This window comes from Apteryx mantelli, chromosome 18 (assembly GCF_036417845.1).
Source record: "Apteryx mantelli isolate bAptMan1 chromosome 18, bAptMan1.hap1, whole genome shotgun sequence".
In the NCBI taxonomy this organism is placed as follows: Eukaryota; Metazoa; Chordata; class Aves; order Apterygiformes; family Apterygidae; genus Apteryx; species Apteryx mantelli.
In genome coordinates this window covers 19,528,974-19,553,383 of record NC_089995.1, presented here as the reverse complement: position 1 = coordinate 19,553,383, position 24,410 = coordinate 19,528,974, and the positions used below count along the sequence as shown (strand labels likewise).

Below are 24,410 nucleotides of genomic sequence, written 5' to 3'. Positions count from 1 at the left end.
CTCTGCCCCAGCTGCGCTCGCGGGGAAAACACGGCTGAGCAGAGCGGAGGGGCCAGAGGTGGCAGGGCCAGGCAGGGGCACCCGGGGTGCTGCGGGATGGGGGGGGCCGGGGCCAGCGATGCCTCGTCCTCCCACACCCAGGGCCAGGGTGGAGACGCTGCTCAGGGGGGGATGCGAGGGTGCCGCGCAGCGCCGGGGTGATGCCGGCTGCTCCGGGGCTATTTTTAACCCCCTCCTCGCTGGGCTGCCCCAGGCGGGTGGGTGCTGCGGAGGGGGCAGAGCCATGCTCCTGTCAAGGCTCCAGCGTCCCTCCCCACCGGGCTTGAATTTCTGTCCCGGCTCCGGACCCGTGGTTAATCCCCAGCTCTTGGCCAATAATGCTTTGGCTAAATTAGGTAAAATGCGCCTGTCGCCAATGAGCGGGGCTGGATTTGCACCGGGGAGCTGATAGGCTGCCGGGACCGTGGGCCAATGGCAGGGGCAGGGTGCAGCGCGGGGACACTACAAATTGGGGTGCCAGGGGCACCGGGGAGCTTCGGGGGGCTTTTCGGTGCAGGAGGCGGTGACTCCCTAGGGGAGGAAAGCAGCGAAAATGGCTTCAATGGTAAGGTCCCGCCGCATGCCGCGTGCCGTGTGCCGGGGCACGAGGGGCTTCCGCTGCCAAGCGGTGCCGGGGCCGAACGTGCATCGCAGGCTGCCGGGCGCCTTGGTGCCGCGGAGGCGGGAGCGACGTGGCCATGGGCCGGGCTGAGCCGCGCGGCATGGGGAGGCGCCGGGCTGGGCAGGGTCTGCACCGCTGGGGCAGGGGCCGTGTGGCCATCCCGATGGGCGCGCAGCCCTGGGGGGATGTGGGGGCCACTCCGGCTGGGCCCCAGGGCTGTGCCGTGCTGAGGAGGAGGAGGAGGAGGAGGCAGCCGCGGCTGTAAGCTGAGCGCCGGGTCATGCGACACCGGTGGCACCGGGGCCGACCAGCTCTCCAGGCGAAACTCGATCCAGGGCCGACAGGTGCCCACGGCCCCGCTGCTCCCTATAAGGGGAGCTAAGGAGATCCCAAAAATAGTGCTGCACGCCTGGGATGCCAAGGGCACGCCGGGGGGGGGGGGGGGGGGGCCGGCTGCGATGGGGCCCCGCATCAGCAGCTTTCTGCAGGCTGTGCGGATGCTCGGCGGCACCTGGGATGGCCCAGGGCGCGCACGTCCCGCATGCGGCACCGTTAGCTCCGGCTGCGCAAGCACTGTCGCTGGCACCCGTGTGCGGGGCTGCGCTGTGCAGAGATACGCCGGAGCCGGGAGCTGGGAGCCAGGACTTTCCCTGTTGCAAAACTCCTTGCCCCAATGCAAAGTTCCACGGCCCATTGCAAAGCTCCTTGCCCCATCACGAAGCTCTTTGCCCCATCACGAAGCTCCTCGCCCCATCACGAAGCTCCTCGCCCCATTGCGAAGCTCCTCGCCCCATTGCGAAGCTCCTCGCCCCATTGCAAAGCTCCATGCCCCGTTGTGGAGCTCCTTGCCCCATCATGAAGCTCTTCGCCCCATTGCAAAGCTCATCGCCCCATTGCAAAGCTCCATGCCCCGTTGTGGAGCTCCTTGCCCCATCATGAAGCTCCTTGCCCCATTGCGAAGCTCCTCGCCCCATTGCAAAGCTCTGTGGCCCAGGGAGCAGTGCTGAACTAGCTGGCGCAGGGGCTGGGGCGTGCGGGGCTGGTGGTGACCCCCTCTCCCCTCGCCTTGCAGACGGACCAGCAGGCAGAAGCCCGTGCCTTCCTCAGCGAGGAGATGATCGCGGGTGAGCGAGGGAGGCCGTGGGGCGCAAGGCCGGATCCCGGCCGGGGTCTCTCCCCGGGTGCTGGAGGCCCTGTCCCACGCGCTGCCCTGCCTGACACCCCCTTCCCGCAGAGTTCAAGGCCGCCTTCGACATGTTTGACGCGGACGGCGGCGGGGACATCAGCACCAAGGAGCTGGGCACGGTGATGAGGATGCTGGGCCAGAACCCCACCAAGGAGGAGCTGGACGCCATCATCGAGGAGGTGGACGAGGACGGTGAGCAGCCTTCCTCGGTGGGCCGGCGGGGCCCCGGCGGCGCGCCTGACCGCTGCTGGGCTTCCTCCCCGCAGGCAGCGGCACCATCGACTTCGAGGAGTTCCTGGTGATGATGGTGCGCCAGATGAAGGAGGACGCCAAGGGCAAGTCCGAGGAGGAGCTGGCCAACTGCTTCCGCGTCTTCGACAAGTGAGTGGGGCGGCGATGGCTGCGGGCGCCCATCCCGGCGGGGCCAGCGGCCGCATCCCGCCCGGCCCAACGCCCTGCCCTGGCTTCCCGCAGGAACGCGGATGGCTTCATCGACATCGAGGAGCTGGGCGAGATCCTCAGGGCCACCGGCGAGCACGTCACCGAGGAGGACATAGAGGACCTCATGAAGGATTCGGACAAGAACAACGACGGCCGCATCGACTTTGACGGTGAGTGCTGGTGCCTGCCGCACCGGCTGGCCCCGGACCACGGTGCTGAGCACCTGGACCACAGCGCCGAGCTCCCGGCGCCCAGGCAGAGCCCTGGTGCTGACGGTGCCGCTCTTTTGCAGAGTTCCTCAAGATGATGGAGGGCGTGCAGTAAGGGACCAGACATTCCCGGGGCCCGGCCGCTGCTTCCAGCCTCGCTCCGCCGCCATCCGCAGGAAGCAGCGCGTCCGCAGCGCCTGGCCCCCCGCTGCCGGCTCCAGCTGGACCCCACGGCACCGCGGCCGGCTGGGAGACCCCTGCCCGCGCCGGGGCGCCGGTCTCCCCCGCAGCCAGCGGCCAAGGCCTTTCCCTCCGCTCCGTCAAGCGCGGTTTATGTTTGAGCCTCATTAAAAGGGGAAAAGGCTGGAGCTGCTGGCTGGGGCTTTCCTGCGGGCGATGGGCTGCGGGCGGATGCGGGGAGCCAGCACAGAGCCCGCAGCCCTGCAGCCCGTGCGGGACGGCCCGTCCGGGTGCCGGGGGGTGAGCTGCACCGCGCCAGGGGCAGCCGTGCCGGCAGGGGTGGCGGTGCCAGGCTGGCGGTTCCCACAGGCTGCTGGGCCAGTGCCAGCGGTGAGCTCAGATTTTCCGCGCGGAGCTGCCGGCACACATGCTGCCGGTGCGGGGCGAGGGTGCGCGGCCCCACGGCGCAGGGAGCTGGCTCAGCTGGGGGGTCCCGACTGGCCATAACCCCTGGGAGACCCCCTGGCTGAGCACGCGGGGCCGGGCTGGGGACCCCTGGGTCCCGCCGGGGGGGGACCGACCTGGCAGTTTGGCGGAGGCTGTGTCACACCGGCCTCGCCGCGTCCTGGGGCCGCGTGGGTTAAGGTGCCACGAGGAGCCTGGTGCCAGGCTGCCGGCCCGTCGCCGCTCCCTGGGGACCTCTCGTCCCACGCGCCTGCAGGGAGGAGCGCGGCCAGCCGGGAGCACGGCACAGCCGCGGCTGGCAGCCGCCACTCACGCTGGGGCCCGCGGCGTCCCCGCGGCACCAGGCAGCCGAGCCCCGGGGCGTCGCGGCGGCGGATGGCGGCGGCGAGGGCGGGCGCGTGCAGCGCAGCGGGTGCGCGCATGGCTGCCCTGAGCGCGGCCACGGCCGGGCACCGGCAGCTGGTGCTTCAGCTGGGCGGCAGCGCGGACTGCGCCCAGCTGCGGGAGGAGCTGCGCCGCAGCAGCGCCCGGGTGTGCGAGCTCAGCACCGGTAAGGCCCGGCCGGCACGCGGGGTGCAGGGACCGGGGACGGGGCCGCGGTGGGTGTCGGGGGTGCAGCACGCTGCAGGCTGCTGGCCCCGCCGGGGCTGCGTGCACCCTGCAGCATGCTCACCCCAGGGCCGCAGGCACCCTGCACTGCCTTGCACCACACTCACCCCTGGACTGGGTGCACCCTGCACCGTGCTGCGTGCACCGTGCAGTGCCTGCACCCAGCACCCTGCTTGCCCCTGGACAGTGTGCACCCTGCACCACGCTGGCCCCAGGGCCACATGCACCCTGCAGTGCCTGCACCCTGCACCACGCTCACGCCTGGACAGCATGCACCCTGCACTGCACTTGCCCCAGGGCCACGGGCACCATGCAGGGGTGCGGGCAGGATGACACCCAGGCAGCTGGGACAGTGCATTGCCCCAGGCCATGCACCCCACGCTGGGGCAGCCAGTGCCTCCGGGCCAGGCCAGACCAGGGGGGCTGCGCGTGGGGCCACCCCTGCTCAGCGCCGTGCCGTCCCGCAGGCCTGCGGAGCATGCTGGTGGAGGGGCTGCGGCGCCCACCGGCCAGCCCTGAGGAGCACCTGGAGCTGGAGCGGCTGTGGGTGCTCTTCCTCTCCGCCCTGGAGCTCTTCCTGCAGGACCTGCGCAAAGCCCAGCACCTCCGCCAGCTCTTCGCGGTGCAAGGCCCCGGAGTGGCCCCGCTGTGCACTGGGCTGGGCGGGCGCCGGGAATGGGGGCGGCCGGGCCGCAGGGGCAGCCGGCGTGGCCCCGAGCAGCCCCCAGCTGCCCCGCACCCCGAGGAGGAGATCGAGCAGGTGAGGGCCATGCTGGCAGAGATGGAGAGCAGAGCCAACATCCCGCCGTGGACGGTGGAGGCGGCGCAGCAGGGCCGGACTGGGGGCAGCGTGGCTGCCGGCGCCGGGGCAGCTTGGGGGCAGAGGCACGCTGCGAGGCCGCGGCCGGGCGCCGGGCTCTGCTGCCAGGTCCTGTGAGCCGCCCCGGGGCTCCTGGCGCAGGAGAGAGGGCGGCAGGAGCGGCGGCTCCGTCTCCCACTGCCGCGAGGCTCCGGGGCTGGAGCAACCTGCATCCTCATCCTGGCCGCAGCACCGTGGGAAGGAGCCACCAGGCAGTTCACAGGGGCAGGATGCCAGGCTGCAGTTCAACCCTCAGGGCCCCCGGAACAAAGTTATAAATGTGCATTTATTTATACATTAACCGTGGCTCGGACTGCAGAATTAATTTAAAAACAGCCTATGATACAGAACGCCGCGGAGAGCGGCGGGACAGAGACAGAGCGGAGAGCGGGGACAGACGCTGCCGCGCGGGGAGGGAGGGAGACGCGGGGTCAGGTTTCCTGGCCCTTGGCCTGCTTGGCGTACGTTTCCCGCAAATACTTCTTGAAGGCTGAGGAGAGAGGCAGAGCGCAGCGCTGAGGGCAGGGAGAGCGGCCGGGCGCAGCGCCGTGGGGCCGGCACCGTGGGGCCGGGCAGGCAGCGCCCGTGCATGGGCTCTGGGGGCCGCACAGCTGCTGGCCCCGGCAGGAGGGGGGGCCCCAGCCTGGCACTCACCAGCTTGGTTCTTCCAGAGCTCGGCCGCGTGCGTGTTCAGGGGGCTCTCGATGTTGGGCTCTGGGGAGAGGGCGCTGGGTGAGCGGGTGGGCGGCCTCCGCCCCGGGGCCCTGCTGTGCCCCACCGGCGGTGGACGCAGCCCTCGCCCAGCGCCGCAGTGGCGCGCGGCCCCCCCACAGCCCCCCCGGCCCCACCTGCCAGCAGGCTCTGGATGGAGAGCAGGATGGTGCGGACATCGTACAGGGCCGACCACTTGTCCTTGAGGATGTCGAGGCAGATGTTGCCCTGGGTGTCGACGTTGGGGTGGTAGCAGGGGGTGACGAACCGCACGGTGGGCGCGTTGTAGGGGTACCCACTGGGGAACTCCAGCGACAGCTTGTACCGCAGGTCCTCGTAGGCCTGGGGCGGGAGACGGGGGGGGCCCCGGGGGGCAGGAGTTAGGGGAGGGGGCCGGGGGGGGGGGCAGGGAGTGGGGGCGGCCCCGGCCTCGCTGGTGCCCGCTCACCGTGCCGGCCGCGCCGTCGATGGTGCCGATCCACTTGAAGAGGTTGTCGGACTCGGGGAAGGCGGAGATGCCCTTGTCACCGGACATCTGCGGGGACAGCGCCGTCAGCGGGGCTCGCAGCCCGGGCCCCCCCCCGGCGCGCCCCACTCACCATCAGCGCCATCAGCTCCTGCTGCAGCCTGCGGGGGAAGCTCGCGTTAGGCGGCCGGGCCGGGCCGGGCCGGGCCGAGTCCCCCCGAGCCGGGCCGGGCCGGGCCGAGCCGAGCCCCCTCGCGCCGCTCCGCCCCGGCCCGGCCCCGGCCTCGGCGCCGCCTCACCTCTTCCCCACGGAGCCGCGGGCGGCCGTGCCCCCCGCCTCGGCCCCTTTGCGGGCGGCCGCGCTGGGCACGGCGGCGGGGTCCGCGTTCTGCGAGGCCATCGCGGCGCCGCTGCGCTCCGGCTGCTGCTCCCGCTCCCTCGCCCCGGCTCCAGCCGCCCGTTCCCGGCCCCGGCTGCTTGCGTCCTGCTGCGCCCGGCGCTGCCCCCGGCTCGGCTCCGGGCCCCGCTGCCCCCGGCGCTGTCGCTGTTCCCGGCTCCGCTCCCGCCGCGGCGGCCGCTCGCCCCCGCCGCTCCCGCGCCCCCGTTTGAATGTTTCAAACCTGCGGCCCCTCCGCCAATCGGCGGCGCGCTCCCTTCGAGCCGGCCAATCGCCGCTCGCCAGGGATGCGGCTGCCTTGGAAACAGCGCCCGGCTGCGGATTGGCCGGAAGGCAACGCCCCGGCTGTTTCCCTATTGGCGGCTCAGCCGTGACGCAATCCCGCAGCGCGGGGAAGTCCCGGCGGACTCCTTAAAGGGCCAGGCCGCCCCTTCTCTTCCCCGCCCCCCCCCCGGCGAGGAGGCAGCGGAGGCGGGTGCGAAGCAGCTTTATTGCAAGGGCCGGCGCGGGGGTGGCGCCGGGGCCACTGGGCAGGGCAGGCCTCAGGGCTCGGGGGGCCCCTCTGGAGGCAGCGGCACAGGGTCCCCTCCGTTGCGAAGCGTCTCCATGTACTTCTGCATCTTCTCCGTCATCCACACGGGCGGGATGAAGGGCTTCAGCTCCTCCAGCTTCAGGTCAACGGAGTCCCTGCGGAGGGCAGAGGCGGGTGCTGAGCGGGGACCCCTGCGGCTCTCGGAAGGGCAGGGTAACCCCCAGTTCTGGGCCGTTTTCACAAAAGGGGAGAAGGTTACAGCACACAGGACATCTTGGCTTCTAGCCTCACCTGTAATCATCACTGGCAGCCAAATCCCGAATATCCTCTTCAATGAGGAGATATGCCTGCAGCACAAGGGGCAAGATGCTTCAGGTTTCGCACGCACGAGCTTTGGATACACTGCTTCTGCTCAGAAATGAGATGCCTGCCTGGCACAGTGGTGGAAGCCTCACAACCCCCTTCCCGCTGGCCCTGCTAAACCCGGCCAGCCTGCAGACCTGCTCCCAAGAGCAGCTTTCGGTACCTTCTGGTTCTGCCCTACTCTCTCACATGTGCCCGAATCCCAGAGGAGCAGCAAAACAGAATCTCCTTGGCCAAGGTGCCCCAAGCACCCATTAATAACTGCCTCGCTGTGCTCTGCCTGGCCTCCTGCACAAACTCACCTTCCCCACAACACACTGGTTTTGCTGCACATGCCCTGGTTTATTGCTCATCCGCCCATTTTAATCCTGAAGTGGGTTTCTGTACAGTTCTCTCTCAGGCTGCGGCAGGCGCAAGCCTGGACGTACTCACCATCTTGCCCCCAGTGGCCCTCATGTGCTGCTGCTCTGCCAGCCAGTGCTTATCTTGCGGATCAGCTGCGTACTGCAATAAAGCAGCAAGGACCTAGCTGAACACAGGCAACAGACCTTTTGCTCTGACCACCCCTGTATTTGGACACTGAACTCCATTCTAGTGCTCCACTGCAATTGCATGACCCCCCAGATGCTGCCGATCTTTATCTCCCAGGAGGGAGTGCTCGGCTCTGCCTGCTTTTACTTCAGAGTAAAACCCTGGCTCCAGGCAAAAACACTACTTCAGAGGCTGCACTAGGCCGTTAACTTATGTTTCAGTGTGCTAGCCAGACTCTATGGGTTCTAAGACAACAAACAAGGGTGTGGGAGAGGAAGAAAACAAGTGAGCCAAAGCATACATTCCCGATTCCCGTCGCAAACTGTTTCTGAGCAAACCCCAAAGGAGGAAGCATCCTGCTGTGGTATCTGACCTTAAAGAGGTGGGGATGTTTGATGTAGAGTCGCCCTCTTGTTCCTCCCATCCCGAGAGCTCTGAAACAGGAACACGAGGGGTGGTGTTAAACCTGTGCAGAAGGGGTGCTGAGTGGTACAGGGACACCTCCTCTCCTCTCCTCCCCAAGCCCGTGCCCTTCCTACTGCTTCCGAGGCAGAGAAGTGAAGTGATGGGAGGAGTCTTATGGGCTCCTGCCTTGGAGACACCACCCTCCATCAACAGGGCCATTCCTTACTTGTTTGCTCGAGATCCCAGCACAAAGGTTGTGGTTTCAGTCAGTCGGGATGGATCCCACTACAGAGCAATTGGAAAAGGGGCAACATTAGAAATGAAGCTGGTGCCAACCAATGCTCCATGAGCCTCAGATCTCTGATGGGAAACCTCAGAACCGCCCCCTGGCCTGGGAGGGAGGTAGCTAGCCGCAAACCTCTGGATTTCCAAGAGGAGGGAAATTACATCACCCTGGGCTGCTCTAAGCTGTTTCCTTGGCACATAGCACTCGTGGGATCCTCCTGGCTACTACTGCTTGCCCTAAGTCTCCTGAACAGCTGGTACCACACCACAGAGCTACAGGCTATAGTGTCTGGAGGAGACAAGCATAGACTTCCAGGCACTTCACTCCTCTTCTTGCTTCTTTCTTTGCAACGCAGAGGCCCATCAGGGCAGAGCACAGCTTAGAACTGTCCTCCGTTCCCACAGCAGGTAGGGCTCTGCTGACGGAAGCAAAGGGGAGGAGAGGGCGAGCCCAGCAGTGTTGGCCAACCAATACCTTTGGTCCATCCCTTCTCACGGGCTCAGAGACTTTGAGCTTCCACCTGAGGGGAAGGAAAATGAAATAAGAATGGATCCCAGAGGGACCAACCCACAGAATGACACTGCAAGCACCTAGCAGCAGGGAGCTGAGCTCCACGCCCCCAGCTCCATTTTCATTCACACATTCTATTTCTCTCCGGTGTCCAGACCCTCATTCTTGCTGCACATTCTCCTCTCTCCATCTGCCAAGACCCCACCACTACCTGTGTCTCATACTGCTCACCCTGAATAGCCCATCTGGACCCTTTTGCCCCTTCGGGCCTTGCTTCCTAGAAGGTCTTCTACACTCGCTGCATCAGCCAGTCTCATTCCCCATCCTCCCCAAATGCAGGCTCTAACTCAGAACCCATACTCACGCAGCCATGCCTGAGACCCCACGATCATTTGCTAGGCTCTGTCCTGGAGGCCGTCCCTTTCTCTGCAAGGAAGAAATCCTTGAGTTACTCATTTGTGTAGGCTGAGGGAACTCTTTTGGTTATCCCCTGCTGGGAAAATTGCTCTTTTTGTCATGAGCAAAATGCTGGGTAGCTCAAGAGCAAGGGCTTCTAAGGCATCACAAAAGCTGCATCTGCATTTGCATGCACTTATATTGTGGGAAGGATGAGGAACAGACTTCCCACGACACAGAAGCGTTTGTGTGGAAAACCCTACCTTTTTGGGAACAGGGCTTCCTCGCCGATTCAACTCCTCATCCATCTGTCGGGCACGCTGGCAAAGGAAGGGCAGGAGGTGAACAGCAGCCCTTCTTCCTGTCTAGTAAGAGCCCCCACCCTCCCTGCCAGCTACTCTCTTATCTGCTGCACTCAAGGCAGAGCACAAGTGCACAGAGAATGCTGAAGCCAACCCATCTTGGTGTGAAGCACTTAGCTGCAATAAGCAGCGACGGTGCATGGGACTTCTGTTGCTCTGTAGGTACCCCCTTTCTCCTAGCCTAACATCTCCCAGTTCTACCTCCTCATTAGAGCAACTGATGGACAACAAGATATCAGGGACAGAGATTTACCCTGCAGCTTTTAAAGGACAACACTGCACCACCTGCTTATGGGTTGTTTCTGTAATGCAACAGATAAGGAACAGGCAGAGAACAAAGCAACTCAAAACCCTTCTCCTCTTACTTCTCCCAGCTCTTAAAAGTCATTTAGGACTGTGGAAACAATAACAACTTTTACCTTTGGTACTGCCTGCTCATGGGGCAACCTGGGGATCACCTTTTTGCCATCAGAGAAAAGCAGCTTGGCCTGCAGGAAGAGAAGAAAGGTTATCTGATTCTGGGTCCAGAGAGGGACTGTCAGCCACCCCTGCCTTTTCCTATGAAAGGGACTTGTGTGTGCAAAGGCACTTGCACTGGAGAGAGAGCCCCAGGCCATGTAAACTTTAAAGGCCATAGCTAATGACTCAAATGCCCCGTAGACCACAAGGGCTGGTCACTGCAGACCCCAGAGATTCAAGTGTATCTGGCCAAAAGCCCTGTATCAGCTCTGATCAGAGTGGTTCTGAAGTACAGTGCTGTTCACAGAGAGTGAGATGCAAGAACATGATAAAGTCAGGATGACTGCGACAAAAGTAAGATCTGAAAGAAAAAGATCACAGCCTCATTGGAGGACCCTATGGTGGGTACCAGGGAACTAGAGTTACTGTGGAAGCTCCCTGTTTTCAGCTGTGTGTAACAAGCATGGAAAGAGCAGCAGTGCAAAGCAGCAGAGCATCAAGGGCTACGCAGCACTGCCTACTTTCCTTTTTGGCATGGAAAAAGAAGTCAAGCACAGTAACCGTGGAAGGACTGTGGACGCCCTCCTCTGGCTACTCTGCAAGGCCGTGAGGAGGAACATGTCCTACCCTGGGCTGCTCTGCGCGGCCAGCCAAGCAGGTAGTAGACCGCCACCCCTGGACATAGCAGGCTGCCCTGGGCGTGCAGAGCCCTTCGCCATGGTGCCCACCTGTTCTAGGCAACTCTGACACGTCTCCTGGATGAGCTGCTCCGGGTCCACCTCCTCCCCAACATTATCACGCACATTGATTGCTGCTTTCTGGAAAAACTGGTGAAGAAGCCACAGGAAATGGTTAGAGCCTGACCAGCAAGGCAATGTCGGGGCAAACACATGGTGCACAGCTTTCACACTGCACTCACACGGCAACGACCAGGCTGGCATGGGACAGGCATGACAGCCTCACACAGCCACCCAGGAGCCAAGCTCCTCCAGCACAGCCCGCAGCGGTGCGAAGCCCTGTCTCCTCAGCTCTCACCTTCATGTACTTGTTGAAGACACCCCGAATTTCCTCATTGATGCTGGGCTGCAGGACAGCTCGCAGCAGGTCCATGGACACGACTGGGTCTGTGAAGCTGAAGGTGGAGCAATCAGGTGGGTGGCACGGAGACCCTCCTCCACCAGTCTGGTCTAACCCTAACCCTCTCCTCCAGTCCAGTCTGGTTGCCCCCTCCCAGTCTGGCCCAGTCCAGTCCTCCCACTGCCCCAGTCTCTCCACTTGATCCTCCAGGTCTATGTGGCCCAGTCTCCCCCCCACCTCCATCAGTATCAGGTCCGGTTGGGTTCACTGCTCCGCCCAGAACCCCTTCCCTCCCTGGTCCATCTCCGTTCGGTCAGTCCAGTCTGGCCCGTCCCCCCCTCGGTGCAGTGCAGCCTGGTTCCCCCACTCCAGCCCAATCAGGCCTGGTTCCCACCCCTGCCCAAACCAATCTGGCTTGGTACCCCCTTCCAGTCCAGACCTGCCTGGTTCCACCACCCCCAGCCCAGTCCCCCCAGCCCATTCCGACCGAGTCCTCCCCTTCCTCAAGTCCATCCTGGCCCCCCCGGTTCGGCCCAGTGCTGCCTCCAGCCCAGTCCATCCCAGTCCCCTGCCTCCCCCAGCCCAGTCCGGCCCAGTCCCCCGTCCCCCCCCCTCCGGCCCGGCCCGGCGCCGTTACCTGGTGGTCATCTGGGAGCGGCGGCCGCGCCGCTGCACCTGCCGGTGCTTGATCATGATGTTCCAGGGGCTCTGCGGGGAAGAGGCGCGTCAGCCCCGGCCCGGCCCCGCCGGCCCGGCCCCCGCCCGGCCCCCCGCCTCACCGTGCTGACCAGCTGCTCCTCCGCGCCGCCCGGGCCCTCCTCGCCCGGCGGGCCCGGCTGCTGCTCCGCGTCGCGGGCGGCGCCCATGGCGGCCGCGGCCCCGCTCCCCGCCCCGGCCCCGGCCCCGGCCCCGGCCCCGGCCCGCCGCCCTCGCACCCGGAAGCGGCCGCCGCGCGCCGGCGTCATCGCAACGCGACGCCCGGCGACGCGCGCCGGAAGCTGCCGGCTGCCATGGCAACGGCGGCCGGACCTGGCCTGGCCTGGCCTGGCCTGGCCTGGCCGGGGCAGGGGACAGGGGTCAGGAGCGGGGTCAGGGGCAGGGGGCAGGGGCCCCCCCTCGGCGGGGCGGAGGAGCCCTGAGCAGGCCGGGGCCCTGCGGGGCTGTGGAGCGGCGTGGGGGTATGTGGGGGGCATGTAGGGGTGCGTCTATGGGGTGGGGGGGTATGTGGGTGTTTGGGGTATGGGTGTGTCACTTGGGGGTGTGGGGGGGCATGTCGGGGTGCGGGTGTGTGTGTGGGGGGGTGTGGGGTGTGGGGGTATGTGGGTGTTTGGGGTATAGGTGTGTCACCTGGAGGTGTGGGGGTGTGTGGGCGGGTGTGTTGGGTAAGGGGTGTCAGCTGGGGGTGGGGGGTGATGGGGGTATGTTGAGGGTGTGGTGTGGGGGTGATGGGTGGGTATGTGTGTGTGTATTTGGGGGTGTGCAGATGGTGAGTATGTGGGTGTGTGTTTTTGGGGGTGTGTGCTGACGGTGGGTAGGTGGGGGGTGCAGAGGATGGGGTGCGAGGCGCGCGTGGGGAGTGCGTTCCTGTGGGCGAGGGGGCGGGGGTGTGGGGCTGCAGTGTCAGTGTGGGGAGCGTTTCCGATGCGGGAAGGTGTGCACGAGCAGAGCGGCGGCCTCCTTCCTGCCAGCTCGCGTGTGGTTTGGCGTGGGGGAATTAACAGGAATCATAAACGTGCTTGCCGTTTCCTGTTTGCCATCAGCTTTGGGTCAAAGTGTTAAACTCTGTGTCTCTCCCCACGGAGCGGGTGCTCGCAGTAGCTGTGCAGAGCTGCACGGTATTTGTATCGCCTCGCGTAGGAGGTAGCAGCAAAGCATCTGTAAATAATGTAAGAGCATGGAAGTAGATTGAAATTGCAGTTGTAAATTTAAGACATCCACGCTTATTTCCCTCTGTGCTTGCTGGATTATGTTTTCCTCATGGTGTATTTTAAATTTCACCTTTGGTATGCATAGTTCCTCTCAAAAAAGTATATAAATACCAGATAATGTAAAAGTGTTTCTTAATCTTATTTAACATGTCAGCTTTATCAGTTACAAAGTCTAGAATCATGATCATGTAAACAGTGGCAGGTGTAAAATGGGAATCAGAACATCTTGCCCTCATATTTTTGACAATGTTGTTTACCGTTCTTCTCTGTTCACCCTCTGACCTAATGGGAATTCTGTTGCACTGCAGGTAATCAATGAAAGTCATGAAATTGGGCTGATGTGGAGAGGGGAAAACGAGACCATTTTGCATTCAGAGACCCAAGGAATGGTCCTAATGTATACACAGCAAATCACTGGTCATTCCTGAGGGCAAGCCAGAGGACTCTGGTGCATATCACTGCTCCATATGGGCCAGAGTTGGATATGTCAATCAGCAGGCAGAGATCCTCCTTGAAGTATCAGGTGAGGTAACAGAACCAAAAGTGAAACATCATAAGCTAAATATCATAAGAACTTTACAAGAGGACTTGTCAAAAAATGGAAGCATCAGATATCTGGAACACTGAGCTTTTGCTCTCTTCCAGCACAAAAATGTAGCGGTTTAAATAAAACAGTGAAATTTTTGGTAAATATCCAGAACCAGTAGCATGAAATTACTTTGCTGAACTTCCCAGGCCCCTGCTTGTGACACTGAGCTCAGTCATTACTATTCACAGCTTACTGTAGTCTCCATTCCCTTCCATTCTCATGCTCCAGAGAAGCAAAGATGCAACACACTCGAGTTACAATTTACTCTTCCCTTGTGTCTATAGTCAGCCATGACTGCCTGCATTGGCTGTCTGAGCTGAAGTGGTCTTCCACTGTTGTGTATCATGGGTGAAGGTACAATCTTACTCTATAAAATCCAAGTCCATATAGATGGAACAAGACCTGTAGATTTAATCTTTCCAGGATGTTTGTTTCAGTAGAGAAACATGCTTGTAAAAAACTTCTATTTCATTAATTCCCTGAATTTTAACTAAGATTATGATCTACTAAAATGTAAACATGTGCCAAAACGGTAGCATTGTTCTCAAAGATGAAAAGCCCGTGGCTGAGTGTTTGAGCTGCATGGCAGTACACATCAAAAGCAGTGCTTTTAGTCTCCTTTGTGGAGAGTCCTCTTTTGGTGGTTAAAAGGAGCCCTGTTGTTGATAAGGTCGTATCAGTGAGTCACAGCTGCTCACACTTGTTGATTTTCACCCTGTGCTTTTGTGAACTGTCACTTTTGAGGTAGAAAGGAAATAGATTGGAATCTGTGGTTAAATAATAATGGAAATAATTGTGTAGTTATCATTTTTAACCCCTGTAATATCTATCATCTAGAGTGTTTGGAAGACAGTCCTATCAGTATAGGACTGAGATAGATGTCACCTCCTTTGCCAGTTATATCCAGATATATCTGAGTTAGAAATCAGTGAATTCTAGTTGCCAGGAGGCTGCACAAGAAATAATCTATTTGTCTGAAAATTGAGGAGGGACTTTAGGAAGCAAAACTGTGACTGTGCTGTAATTTGTCCACGAAACTAGGATAATTATCCCTATTTCTGAGAAGGGTGCTTATGGATTTTCAAGGATTGATTTTCAGTAGATAAATTCCAGTTCCCTGCAGCAGCCAGGCTATTCTTAGAGGTCCCTTATCGAGCACTCTACTGATGCAAGAGCTAACGGGCGCCCCAGTAGCATGGATGTAGGCAAGGATGTTGATAATAGATGGGTGTTCTGCTGCCCTGGTGCAGCCTGGTTATTTTAGCTCATTCACTGGATGAGTGGAAGCGGAGTTGATGTTGCATAAACCAGCAGGATGGCACAATTAGCTCGGTGGGGTGTTCTGTTCAACAGTGATTAACAACAATAACCCATGATAAGCATCTGGCTCTCAGATTAAGCCATGGAGTTGTAAGGTGTGGAATACCGGAAGTTCAACAGATACAGGTGGTTCACTTAGAAATAGCATCAGAATTAAGTCACAGCCAGGAAGAGTAGAGTAAACCTGTACTTAAAACATATTTCTTGCAATGAGCCTTCTTCCCATGCAGGTTTTTCAGCACATAGGCCAGGCATCTTCCCACTTCTGAGCCCATATCCCTTTCATTGCCTTTTACATGATTTTGATGGCAAGCTTTTTGAAGCAGGAACTTTGTCTTTTTAGTTTTCATGTAAAGTGGCACACGCTTGTTTACAATTGTAGAATAATGTCAAGCTCAAAGAGTTAATTTCACTCATCCCACAGTTGCAGATTTAAACTTCATTTGTCTCTGGATTCAGCAAGTCTGATCTATTCTTGCCTGGTGCTGCTGTGTCCTGGCCAGACCTGTCATTAAGACCTCCTGTAATACTGATTGTTTGACCCGTAGATAATTCAAGAAAAAATAATTAAACAGGGAAGGGAAATCTGCAAAATCAAATTCTGACTAGCCCTCCAGTGTGACTTGAGAGTAACTTAATTTAAATGGGTCGATACTCACACAATTGAAGGTACTATTTAACCTGCTCTCTCAAATATATTAAACAAGTTTTTACCCTGAAATCAGATGCCGAGAAAAGGGGAAGTAAATGTGTCAGTACAATTAATTTTTTGTTTACTTTCAATGTGAGTCTCCAGTGAAGGCAGGCAATTTGGATCTGTGATTTGAAGGCTCTAGTGCGATTACAATGCTCTCTTTGCCTTCAGTGAGATTTCATCCTTAAAACCCTATGACTTTTACCCTCCCAGAGTGTTCCACTGTGCATCCAGTCATTTCAACTCAGCAAACCCTTCTGCTGGATTCAGAGCAAGGAAGCAGTATGAACTCTGATTCCACCTGTTGCAAAGGGGAAGCGATTCCTGTGCCTGTTGTTCTCCTGGGTCTATTGGCATTCAGCCTGGTGAAAGGGTTCCTCAGCATTGTTCTTAGTCTGGTGAATCTCTGTCTTGGGCTCAAATTGCCTTGTTTTTGCCGTGGGCAAAACAGTCCATTGCAGTTCCTTTGGTGAGGCAATGGGCAGTGCAGGAGGTTAGGGCTGTGTGTGTAATAGCTTCCGTCTCCTGCTCCTCCATGCCTCTTGTTGCTGCTCTGGTGTGGGTCACCCACAGCTGCAGTCCCTCAGGGGCGCATCCGTTGTCATGAAGTGCTTTCTTCCACGAGTGTCTCCAGCCATACATCTCCTCAGCCATCTCTCCCTCCATGTGTCTCCTCTGGCATCTCTCCGTGCGTCTCTGTACATCTTTCCTCATGTGTCTCCTCCCCTCGCAGGGAGGTTTTTTCAATATATCTCAGCAGGGTCCTCTGACGGGCTGCTGTTTTGGCACACGATGGGTTGCTCACACTGGTTTCAGAGCTGGCTGGGCCTGACTGTGACAGGTACGCAGCAGTTCACGGCCTCCTCCCACACAGGCACCACTTCAGCCCCCTGCTAGCTAAACCCTGTGATTTATGCCCAAAACAGGGCTCATGAGTAAACTGATAAAGGGCTCATGCATGTGCTAGTTGGCCGCTTATGTGTGCAATAATTAGGCGCTCATGCCCAAACTGTGTGGGTACTCATGCGTGACACGCCTGGGTGCTCATGCGTGAACTAATTTGGTGCTCGTTTGTGAACTAGTTGGGTGCTCATGCATGAACACTGTAAACCCTGCAGTTTATGCCCAATAGTCTCAGCGTAACTGTCAGAAGTATGAGTAGAGATGGGAGTCAGGGCTGCAATTTCAGAGGGAAAGCAGTTTGCAAAAACCTGATCTGAGGGCACCTTAAGGTGTATCTCTAGTTGGGTTGGGTGAATGGTTACACTGAATGCTTTCTACTTTCCTGTATGTGTGCACAGACCCTCTCTTTGTGTTGCACTGTAGTAACATTGGATTCAGGGAGAGCATAAAAGAGAAGGACCACATGGGGAGGGAGGACCAAGTTCATTTGCTGAGACTTTGAACTCAGTCCAAAACCTGGCAGTTTCCATTAGTAAAATTGAAAAAACTGGAACATACTCGTAAGGAATGGAACCAACAAAAGAAATATTGGATGAAGAGCCAGTTTTTCAAAAGAGGATTTGAATACTGGACCTGCAAAGATTTGCAAATAGCAGCTTATATTTGAAACAGTAGCATTAGGAACAAAGGGAATTTACATTTGGAAGAGGGGAATTAGCCAGCAATACTGCCTGGATGAATACAAATTTCATCTGCAAATATGTGCACCTCAATTTTAAAGATGACGCAGCCAGCTGAGATGACCGTTAAGGCTGAAGTTATAATTTAAGAGCTAACTGCATGCTTTAATGGCTTTTTTTTCAGGTGGTGGTTGGTGTGAAGGAACAGAGAAGGGAAAGGATGAGGCAAAACTTCTAAGGAGGATGTGTGAAGATGATGTAAGTTGGCTGATATCTTTCCAAAAGACAGGAAGTGGGAAATGACATGGAATTTTTTTTCAGGGACCAAAGATGGCTGTATTTGCAGCTTGAACTTGTAGCACTGTAAGTTGGATTAGAGTTCAAATGAATCAAAAACCTTTGAGAGACATGAAACCTTCAAACCACACCCAAAGCAACTTTATGTAACAACTCTACCTGTTCTCAATGCCTCTTTCTTCCCCCTTGCCTCCCACTGTTTGAAATTTCTATTCGATGTGTCTTGGTTTTGCTTATATTGTGAGGGCAAGGACTAACTTTTGTGTCTGGGCAGAATCTAGCCTAGCAGCCCAGTGCACCTTACTGCAATACAGATAATTACTGCTATTAATCAAAGTTCCCACAACTTCCTGAAGCATCTGCTTTCCGAGCAGTGATGGGGCTGCTGCTGTATGTTCTTTCAGAAGATGCCCCATCTTCCAGAATGTCTCAGTTGAGAGCTCTAGTCTTAAAAAAAATGCATCAAGTTTTTCCATCTGTGCAAGTGATTCACACCCCACTCTTCCTCAGTTTTAAGATGAAAGTGGTATGAAGCTGGTCATGCTGCAGTATGAGAAGTCATTTGTCTGCCCAGAAACATTTGTTATTCCTGTTTTTTAAAGTATAACAATTTACCAAACTGATGATGCAAGGTCCGTGCACATTGAAGTGCTAAGGCAGTGAGATAGAAGAGGAAGATACCATTCTAAATTAGTTTGTCTCTGGGTTAGCACTTTTTCTTTCCTACAGTGTAGCTTCCACTTTCTTTGCAAATCTCAATAAAGCAATTACCCTGAAAGTGTGTTATTTCACATACTTTCAAAAATGCTTTCTAGAAATTAGGAAAATACACCCACTCTTCTGACATTACAAATGACTTATAAAGGATTATGAACTCTTGGGTGAGGAACTGACCAAAATGACTGGGAGGAAGAGAGCACAGTTTGGATGATATGCATGGGAGGTTTGCCTTTTTCAGCCCCGTGTCTCACGGAGACACTGGCAGAGTCCTCTGTGTTGGGCCTTGAGAAAAATTCTTTGTCACCAGAATGCTTCTGGGTGTTAGAGTACAGGGGGGATCAGTCACAGCCTTGTGCAAGTGCAAGTCAGTGGGGATTCCCATAGAAGAGCAGTGGTAAAGATTTTGGAAGTTACTGTCTTCCTTTGTACATTCAGGCTTTTTAGTTTCCCCCTTCTAATTCTTAATTTTGTCTTCCATGGCAGTGTGTAACAGCTCTGGATCCTGCTCATATCTTCATTGTGGGTGGAGAAAGATAGCTGGAGTGGCTCTCTGGAGAACAGAATTGCAATAAGATGTGGGAGGTTCTTACAAGTCACCTGTGAGCTGCTTCCTCCCATTTCTGAACCACGTCTACCTGGGAGGAACTTTAAATTGCCGCCTGGCTCAGCCCCGGCAACTCACACCTGCAATATGAAGTCAAGAAGCATCTTCCTGCTGGGGCTCCTCGTCCTATGGGCAGAACTGCAGGCTGCACCCACAAAAGGCAAGTGTTGGCATGTTTGAAACACTCACCCTTTGTAGATTTTAGAGTATTTTTTGTATTTTCAGTGATGTGTGTTTAAGTATCTGTTTTAATTCTTATATTTATGAAAGATATCTGTGAAAGGTTGTGACCCTTGTGAGTTTTAGCCCTTGTTTAATTTTATGTTCTTTGAGTTCTGCAAAATATTATAAATCAAGCAAATGCCATAAAGAATGTCATCTTTGTTCCAGCCACAAAATTTTTTTTACATTGTTTAATTTCCTTTTGAAGTAATTTTTTTCTGGTGCCATCCACTATGACCAGGGTTTCTCTTGCCCTGAGCATGGCAATAACGTGAGCCTGGTTTTCTCACTGGCCCTTGCAACTGATGGGACAGAGTAGGTTTCTGGTATTGCATGGTGTCAGGAGGTTTCTTTTCCCTGAGACTTCTTTCTCTTGAGGCAGAGCTCCTGTCTGTGTCTGCAGGTGAGTGTGGGGAGCATCTAGACTAAGGAGCAAGGCACAGAGACTGCAGTGGTACCAAAAATACAGGCATAGAGATGCTTGGGAGGTGGGCCGTTAGTCCAATTAGTGACCGGGGCAGAGACCGGTGGAAACATCTCCCTTGTCAGAGCCCAGGACTGCTGTGGATAGAACCAAAACAGAGGCTGGGCAAGAAATGATGTTCTGTCTGAGCAGGAAGTGCTAGAGAAGGACAGTCCTGGCTGGACAGAGCAACTTCCAGCCTGAGGAGCAGGTACCGACGTGAGGGTGTCTGCAGGCTTTGTGAGGGCTGGGTTGCTCTGGGCAGATGAAAATACGCAGATTGTTAAAGCCTGAACTCCAGCAGGTTAAACTCTGGTGCCTCGACCGCATTTGTGTACCTTGGACACCGACCACAGCTCAGCCTTACGTTTGTCATCTGTGCTTGCAGCTGTCTCCTGCCCTCTTTGTTTCATGACAGATTTCCTAGCTGCACTCCCTAATGACCTCTTTGAAAACACACAGCCAAACTAGAGAAGTGCAGGTCTGAAAGAAAGGAAACTCTCAAAGAAAAATTATTTTCCCTTCCCCTGTTTTTTCTCAGGAAAAATTGCAAACTCTCGTAGAAATGAAGATTGCATTCTTTCAAAATGAACAGTGAAATGATTTTTAGAGCAGTGTTTAAAATATTACTGGTTCACTTCTTTCAGAATGCTTCTGTAATTGTTTCAGGTTAGGCAATTTTATTTTGAAAATTAAACTACTAGGCAATAACAGTTCCTGTACAATATGAGTCCGATTTGCTGTTGCTCTGTAATTCCATGCTGGGGTTATTGCATTCTAATGAAAAAGTGCCTAGAAATATCATGATGATTTTCTAAATTTTCTTCTCTAGAAACTTGAGTTTCTTTTGGTCTTAGTTTATAAGCTGATTTTAAGCCTGACAATGTGACCCTCCTTTTGTCAGCAAGTCAATAATGTTGATGCCTTCTATTTCTAACTTCTGAATACCGTTCCCTGTTTTAGAGATACCAAGAGGCAAGCAATATACCTCAGGAATGCACTGTGCAGTGCAGCTCTGTTTCTCAATGTGTTTACTTGTTACTGCCTAACAAGAAAGCATATATACTTATTTCATAAATATACTTAACAATATATTTATGTCCTGGTTAAATAATACATAGTGTATTTCTTACTCTTAAAGGTAAGTAAAAAAAATTTTTGCTAAAAAGTTACTGCATTCAATATTTCAGTTTTCACTTATTTCCTCCACCCACTCCCAAAAGCCTCCCAGGAAAAAAAGAAAGACAGATTTTCTTGACTTTTTTTGTCCAAGTTTTGAAAAACTTTGGCAATTCTATGTCTTTAATTTGGGCTCAGAAGGCTTTTTGCCTGTGGGAGGGGAGTCATCAGATGCTGTGGGACTGACTGGCAGGAGAGGGCGATTGCTGCTGGCGGAGAGCGGTGGAGGTGGGAGGCTGGTGGGTCGTGGGGGAGGACACGGGCTGCAGGTCGTTGCAGAGCTCCCAGGGCTCTCCCTGCTCTCGACGCCACCTCCTCTCGCGGGCCAGACTGGAGGGCAGCTCGCTGGGAGCAACCGCGTGCGGCTCCCGGCTGCTCGGGACACTTGCCAGCCCCAAACCGCTCCCCCCCGGCGCAGGGTGTTTGCTGGGCTCGTGGCTGTGGGTGGTGGGGGGAGCGCCTCTCTGCAGGCCCAGGCAGAGGGTTTAGTGGCAGTGGTGGGTGCTGCGCCCCCAGACCTCCGCTCTGGCAGAGGGTCTGGTCCTTCGGGCTCTTTGCGCTGTGCCTTCTCTAACCCCAGGCTTCCCCCAATACAGCAGGAGTCACGTGCAAGTGTTTGCTCAGGTGCAGAGATGACAAGGACTGTCCGCCGGGGCACGTGTGCAGCAGCTCCCAGGGAAGTCTCGTCTGCAGACCTGTTGCTGCTGGCGGTAAGGCCCCCTTTTGATACCAGAATTCATTCACCACCCTGAGATGCATCTGCTGGGAGACGCCTTCCCATATAGACATTGACTTGGCCCCAGGTGGACTCTTTCATCCCTGGGCTGTACAGCAGCAGTGGGATAGACCTAGGCCGGAAAATCCACCAGGAAAAGCCCATAGGAGAGAATGCACATGCACTGCTCTGTAGCAAACTCAGCTACTGTAAGTGTGGGAAATTGTTCTGCCCTCATTGCACCAGTCGCAGTGTTAAAATACCAAGTTCAAAAGCTTGGTTCATCAAGGGGCAAATTACTGTGGGCTTTGCACGTCTAAGGAGTGCTGTACCGTGCTGTAGGGCACTGAGAGACAGCAGCTCCTGGGAGCAGCAGGGCTGCCCGTCAGAGTGCTAACGCAGGCTGTGCAGGGGCAGAGCCCTTCCCGCGAAACAGCCAGGTGAGCAGAGCTCGTCTCTTTGACTGCCTTCAGCAAGAAGGACAGAGAGGTCAGCAGTTAGGCAGTAAACAGCAGCACTGCAATAACTCTGCCCACCTCTGGGCAGAGGACAGGTGCCAGTCGCTTCAGCCACTGCGTTTCTGCAGGGTGCGGAACGGGCTGGAAGAGAAGGGGGTCAGCAGTGTGTCTGGCGCCTGCCTCTGCCTCGGGAACAGGCAGGCAGCCCTGCGCCCACAGCCTGCTGCGGGGAGGAGGCCGTGCCTGCCGGGAGCCACCGCAAGCTGGGGGCGCGTGGGGGCTCCGACGCTCCTGTTTTCTCTTCCCGTTTCAGGGATCCCAGGAGCAACCTCTCCTGCCCCTGCTGGTGGTGCAGAGAGACAACCACAGGAAGAGATGCCAGGAAGCGCTTTGCCAGGGGAAAGCCCTTCGTCAAGGGAAAAACCCAGCTCTGTTTCAAGCCCCGAGTCCAGCACAGTCACCCCAGCCAAGAAGCCGGAGTCAGGTGAACATCCGGTGTCTAAAGAGAAGCACCCATCTGGGGAAAAGCCAGTGGCTTCTGTGACACCTGCGACAGGGGAGAAACCGGTGTCTGGGGTGAAGCCCACACCAGGGAAGAAACCCGCACTGGTTGAGAAGCCAGAGACTGGGGGGAAGCCAGAGACTGGGGAAGAGCCGGCATCCGAGGGGAAGCTGGAGGCTGGGGGGAAGCCAGAGACTGGGGAAGAGCTGGCATCTGAGGGGAAGCCGGAGGCTGGGGAGAAGCCTGTGTCAGGAGAGAAGTCAGAGTCCGACCAGGGTGACAGTGGAGAGGATGACGATGCTGATGATGATGATGGTCGTGATGATGATGATGATGATGAGGAGGAGGAGGAGGAGAAAAACAAACACAACACCTATGACTATGACAATGATGATAACGACAACTACCACTACGGGGATGATGATGGTGATGACGATGACGACGACGGTGGTGACAACGGTGGTGATGATGACGATGGTGGTGATGGTGGCGACGATGGTGACGGCAATGGCGGTGATGGTGTCTGGTGACCAGTGGCCATGGGCTGTGCAAGGAGCGTGTGGGGCGAGGAAAGCCTGCGGCAGCTGGGCATGTGGGGCAGGCTGGTGGTGTGGGACAGCTGCCCTTGGCCTCCCCCCTCTGCCTCCACCCTCTGCCTCACTCTGCCAGGGCTGGTCCCAGGCACCAAAGTGATTTTGGGCAGGACCTTCTCTCTTTCCTAATAAATCCCCCGTTGCGCCATTCGCTTGGAGTGCAAGCTGTCCCTTCTCATGGTGCCTGGCGTGGCCAGGTCTTCCTGGGGTTGTCCCAGCCATGCCCTGCGGACACCAGGAGCACCCCTGCTTGCTCCTGGCCAGCGTGGGCTCTGCAGGATCTGAGCCCATGGCCCTTCGCACGGTGATGTGACCCTGGCACACGTGGGCGTGAAGCGAGAGACACACGGACACCCTGGACCAGTCACGCCTAGTACCAGCAGAGCATCTCTATGCTGGCAAAAGCCTTCCTGTGGGGCCCTGCGTCCCACCGCTCCCCGCAGCTCCCCAGCGTGAGTGGCTACGTGGTCGAAGCCTGCCCAGGGTCCTCCGAGACCAGCTGCCCTGGCAGGGCTTCGGTCAGGAGCCGCGCGAGCGCTGCCGCCTGCAGCCCCGGAGCGGGCAGCTTTGTGCAGGCTCTGCTGGGGCTCTCTGCGGGGGCTCCTGTGCCCCTCAGTCTGCGCTTGCAGCCCTGCGACGTGCTGACGGCAGGGTCCGGTGTTGGGGGACGGAGGCCTGCGCCGCATCAGGCGGGCGCCCCTTCATCGGAGCGGCGGGAAGGGCTCAGCGCTGCCCTGCCCTGGGGAAGGCGTTCCCAAGGGAAGCTGCATTCGCAGGGACAGGTCTGACACGATCCCTGCAGCCCGGGAGAGGGGACGGTCCAACCCCACTCACCAAGTTCCCTCACCTCCCTCCTCCCTGCCCAGCAACGTGAGGGTGCCCTCCGATTTCGTGGTGCTGCAGGTGCTGGGGCTGTGCGCGCTGAGCCACGGCCGGACCCCAGTTCCTGCAGGGTCTGTGCAGGGCAGGGGATGCAGGTTCCAGCTGTGCGCCAGCTCCGAGCACGCGGCATCACATAAATAATTCCTGGCTGCATCCAGGCAAAAATAGAGATGCCCCAGATACTTCAGCACCCCCAGACAAGATGCACAGCTGCACCAAGGAGCAGCCAGGGCTGGCAGTGCACAGCCTGAGGGAGGAGGCAGGCGGAGCTGGATCATCTCCTGGGGCAGCAGCACGGTGGGGTCCCACCAGACTCGTGCTGCCAGCAGGCTTTCCAGGAACAGGAACGAGCCCCCTTCTTGGTGGAGACGGCCTGACCTGCGGGGTTTGGGCAGGACTCGTGTGCGGGGCCTCGGGGAGCTGGCGGCCGCAGACCGCGCAGTGCGCGCTTGGCACTGGCGAAGGAGCCTCTGCCTGGGGGATGCCGCGTCAGGGGACGGCAGGGAGAGGCTGCGGGGCAGGACACGGCTGGGACCCCAGTACAGGCCCTCGGCCA

At 57.5% G+C, this 24,410-nt stretch overlaps 5 protein-coding genes across 7 annotated transcripts; 3 read left to right on the top strand and 2 right to left on the bottom strand.

Moving 5' to 3' along the window:
- The first annotated feature begins 537 nt into the window (after positions 1 to 537).
- On the top strand, positions 538 to 2,865 carry TNNC2 (troponin C2, fast skeletal type). Its single transcript, XM_067307602.1, has 6 exons — positions 538 to 604; positions 1,734 to 1,785; positions 1,896 to 2,039; positions 2,114 to 2,228; positions 2,322 to 2,458; positions 2,581 to 2,865. Exons 1-6 carry the CDS (start codon positions 593 to 595, stop codon positions 2,610 to 2,612), a joined length of 492 nt encoding a protein of 163 aa, XP_067163703.1. The 5' UTR covers positions 538 to 592; the 3' UTR covers positions 2,613 to 2,865.
- A 452-nt stretch (positions 2,866 to 3,317) lies between these two features.
- Positions 3,318 to 4,822, top strand: LOC136993609 (regulator of G-protein signaling 9-binding protein-like). Its single transcript, XM_067307626.1, has 2 exons — positions 3,318 to 3,692; positions 4,219 to 4,822. The coding sequence occupies exons 1-2, from the start codon at positions 3,518 to 3,520 to the stop codon at positions 4,686 to 4,688; spliced, it is 645 nt and encodes a 214-aa protein (XP_067163727.1). The 5' UTR covers positions 3,318 to 3,517; the 3' UTR covers positions 4,689 to 4,822.
- A 55-nt stretch (positions 4,823 to 4,877) lies between these two features.
- UBE2C (ubiquitin conjugating enzyme E2 C) lies at positions 4,878 to 6,379 on the bottom strand. The gene is made up of 6 exons (XM_067307625.1): positions 6,087 to 6,379; positions 5,921 to 5,948; positions 5,770 to 5,856; positions 5,459 to 5,663; positions 5,265 to 5,324; positions 4,878 to 5,100 (listed from the first exon to the last, which is right to left on the bottom strand). The coding sequence occupies exons 1-6, from the start codon at positions 6,185 to 6,187 to the stop codon at positions 5,042 to 5,044; spliced, it is 540 nt and encodes a 179-aa protein (XP_067163726.1). The 5' UTR covers positions 6,188 to 6,379; the 3' UTR covers positions 4,878 to 5,041.
- A 276-nt stretch (positions 6,380 to 6,655) lies between these two features.
- DNTTIP1 (deoxynucleotidyltransferase terminal interacting protein 1) lies at positions 6,656 to 12,001 on the bottom strand. Of its 2 annotated transcripts, XM_067307623.1 has the most exons (13): positions 11,885 to 12,001; positions 11,743 to 11,813; positions 11,064 to 11,160; positions 10,757 to 10,855; positions 9,989 to 10,057; positions 9,471 to 9,527; positions 9,176 to 9,237; positions 8,776 to 8,821; positions 8,242 to 8,300; positions 7,984 to 8,044; positions 7,512 to 7,583; positions 7,008 to 7,063; positions 6,656 to 6,871 (listed from the first exon to the last, which is right to left on the bottom strand). In XM_067307623.1, the coding sequence occupies exons 1-13, from the start codon at positions 11,969 to 11,971 to the stop codon at positions 6,727 to 6,729; spliced, it is 981 nt and encodes a 326-aa protein (XP_067163724.1). In that variant the 5' UTR covers positions 11,972 to 12,001; the 3' UTR covers positions 6,656 to 6,726. The 2 variants fall into 2 exon arrangements, with proteins under 2 accessions (XP_067163724.1, XP_067163725.1); XM_067307624.1 differs by lacking the exon at positions 7,512 to 7,583.
- Positions 12,002 to 13,157: 1,156 nt separating this feature from the next.
- LOC106497586 (protein starmaker-like) lies at positions 13,158 to 23,120 on the top strand. 2 transcript variants are annotated; one of them, XM_067307563.1, is made up of 5 exons: positions 13,158 to 13,556; positions 17,404 to 17,477; positions 18,720 to 19,000; positions 21,304 to 21,414; positions 22,191 to 23,120. In XM_067307563.1, exons 3-5 carry the CDS (start codon positions 18,928 to 18,930, stop codon positions 22,907 to 22,909), a joined length of 903 nt encoding a protein of 300 aa, XP_067163664.1. In that variant the 5' UTR covers positions 13,158 to 13,556; positions 17,404 to 17,477; positions 18,720 to 18,927; the 3' UTR covers positions 22,910 to 23,120. The 2 variants fall into 2 exon arrangements, with proteins under 2 accessions (XP_067163664.1, XP_067163663.1); XM_067307562.1 differs by having other exon boundaries at positions 21,301 to 21,414.
- The last annotated feature ends 1,290 nt before the right edge of the window (positions 23,121 to 24,410 follow it).

Coding starts and splice junctions, on each gene's coding strand:
- DNTTIP1 (XM_067307623.1), bottom strand. CDS start 11,971: ATGGGCGCCGCCCGCGACGCGGAGCAGCAGCCGGGCCCGCCGGGCGAG. Junction 11,161..11,742: donor CGCTCCCAGATGACCACCAG/GTAACGGCGCCG, acceptor CTCCACCTTCAG/CTTCACAGACCCAGTCGTGT. Junction 8,045..8,241: donor CTGGGATCTCGAGCAAACAA/GTAAGGAATGGC, acceptor TTCCTGTTTCAG/AGCTCTCGGGATGGGAGGAA.
- LOC106497586 (XM_067307562.1), top strand. CDS start 18,928: ATGAAGTCAAGAAGCATCTTCCTGCTGGGGCTCCTCGTCCTATGGGCA. Junction 19,001..21,300: donor GCAGGCTGCACCCACAAAAG/GCAAGTGTTGGC, acceptor CCCCCAATACAG/CAGGAGTCACGTGCAAGTGT. Junction 21,415..22,190: donor CAGACCTGTTGCTGCTGGCG/GTAAGGCCCCCT, acceptor TTCCCGTTTCAG/GGATCCCAGGAGCAACCTCT.
- UBE2C (XM_067307625.1), bottom strand. CDS start 6,187: ATGGCCTCGCAGAACGCGGACCCCGCCGCCGTGCCCAGCGCGGCCGCC. Junction 5,857..5,920: donor AGGAGCTGATGGCGCTGATG/GTGAGTGGGGCG, acceptor CTGTCCCCGCAG/ATGTCCGGTGACAAGGGCAT. Junction 5,101..5,264: donor GCTCTGGAAGAACCAAGCTG/GTGAGTGCCAGG, acceptor CTCTCTCCTCAG/CCTTCAAGAAGTATTTGCGG.
- LOC136993609 (XM_067307626.1), top strand. CDS start 3,518: ATGGCGGCGGCGAGGGCGGGCGCGTGCAGCGCAGCGGGTGCGCGCATG. Junction 3,693..4,218: donor GGTGTGCGAGCTCAGCACCG/GTAAGGCCCGGC, acceptor GCCGTCCCGCAG/GCCTGCGGAGCATGCTGGTG.
- TNNC2 (XM_067307602.1), top strand. Junction 2,040..2,113: donor CGAGGAGGTGGACGAGGACG/GTGAGCAGCCTT, acceptor TCCTCCCCGCAG/GCAGCGGCACCATCGACTTC. Junction 2,459..2,580: donor CGGCCGCATCGACTTTGACG/GTGAGTGCTGGT, acceptor GCTCTTTTGCAG/AGTTCCTCAAGATGATGGAG.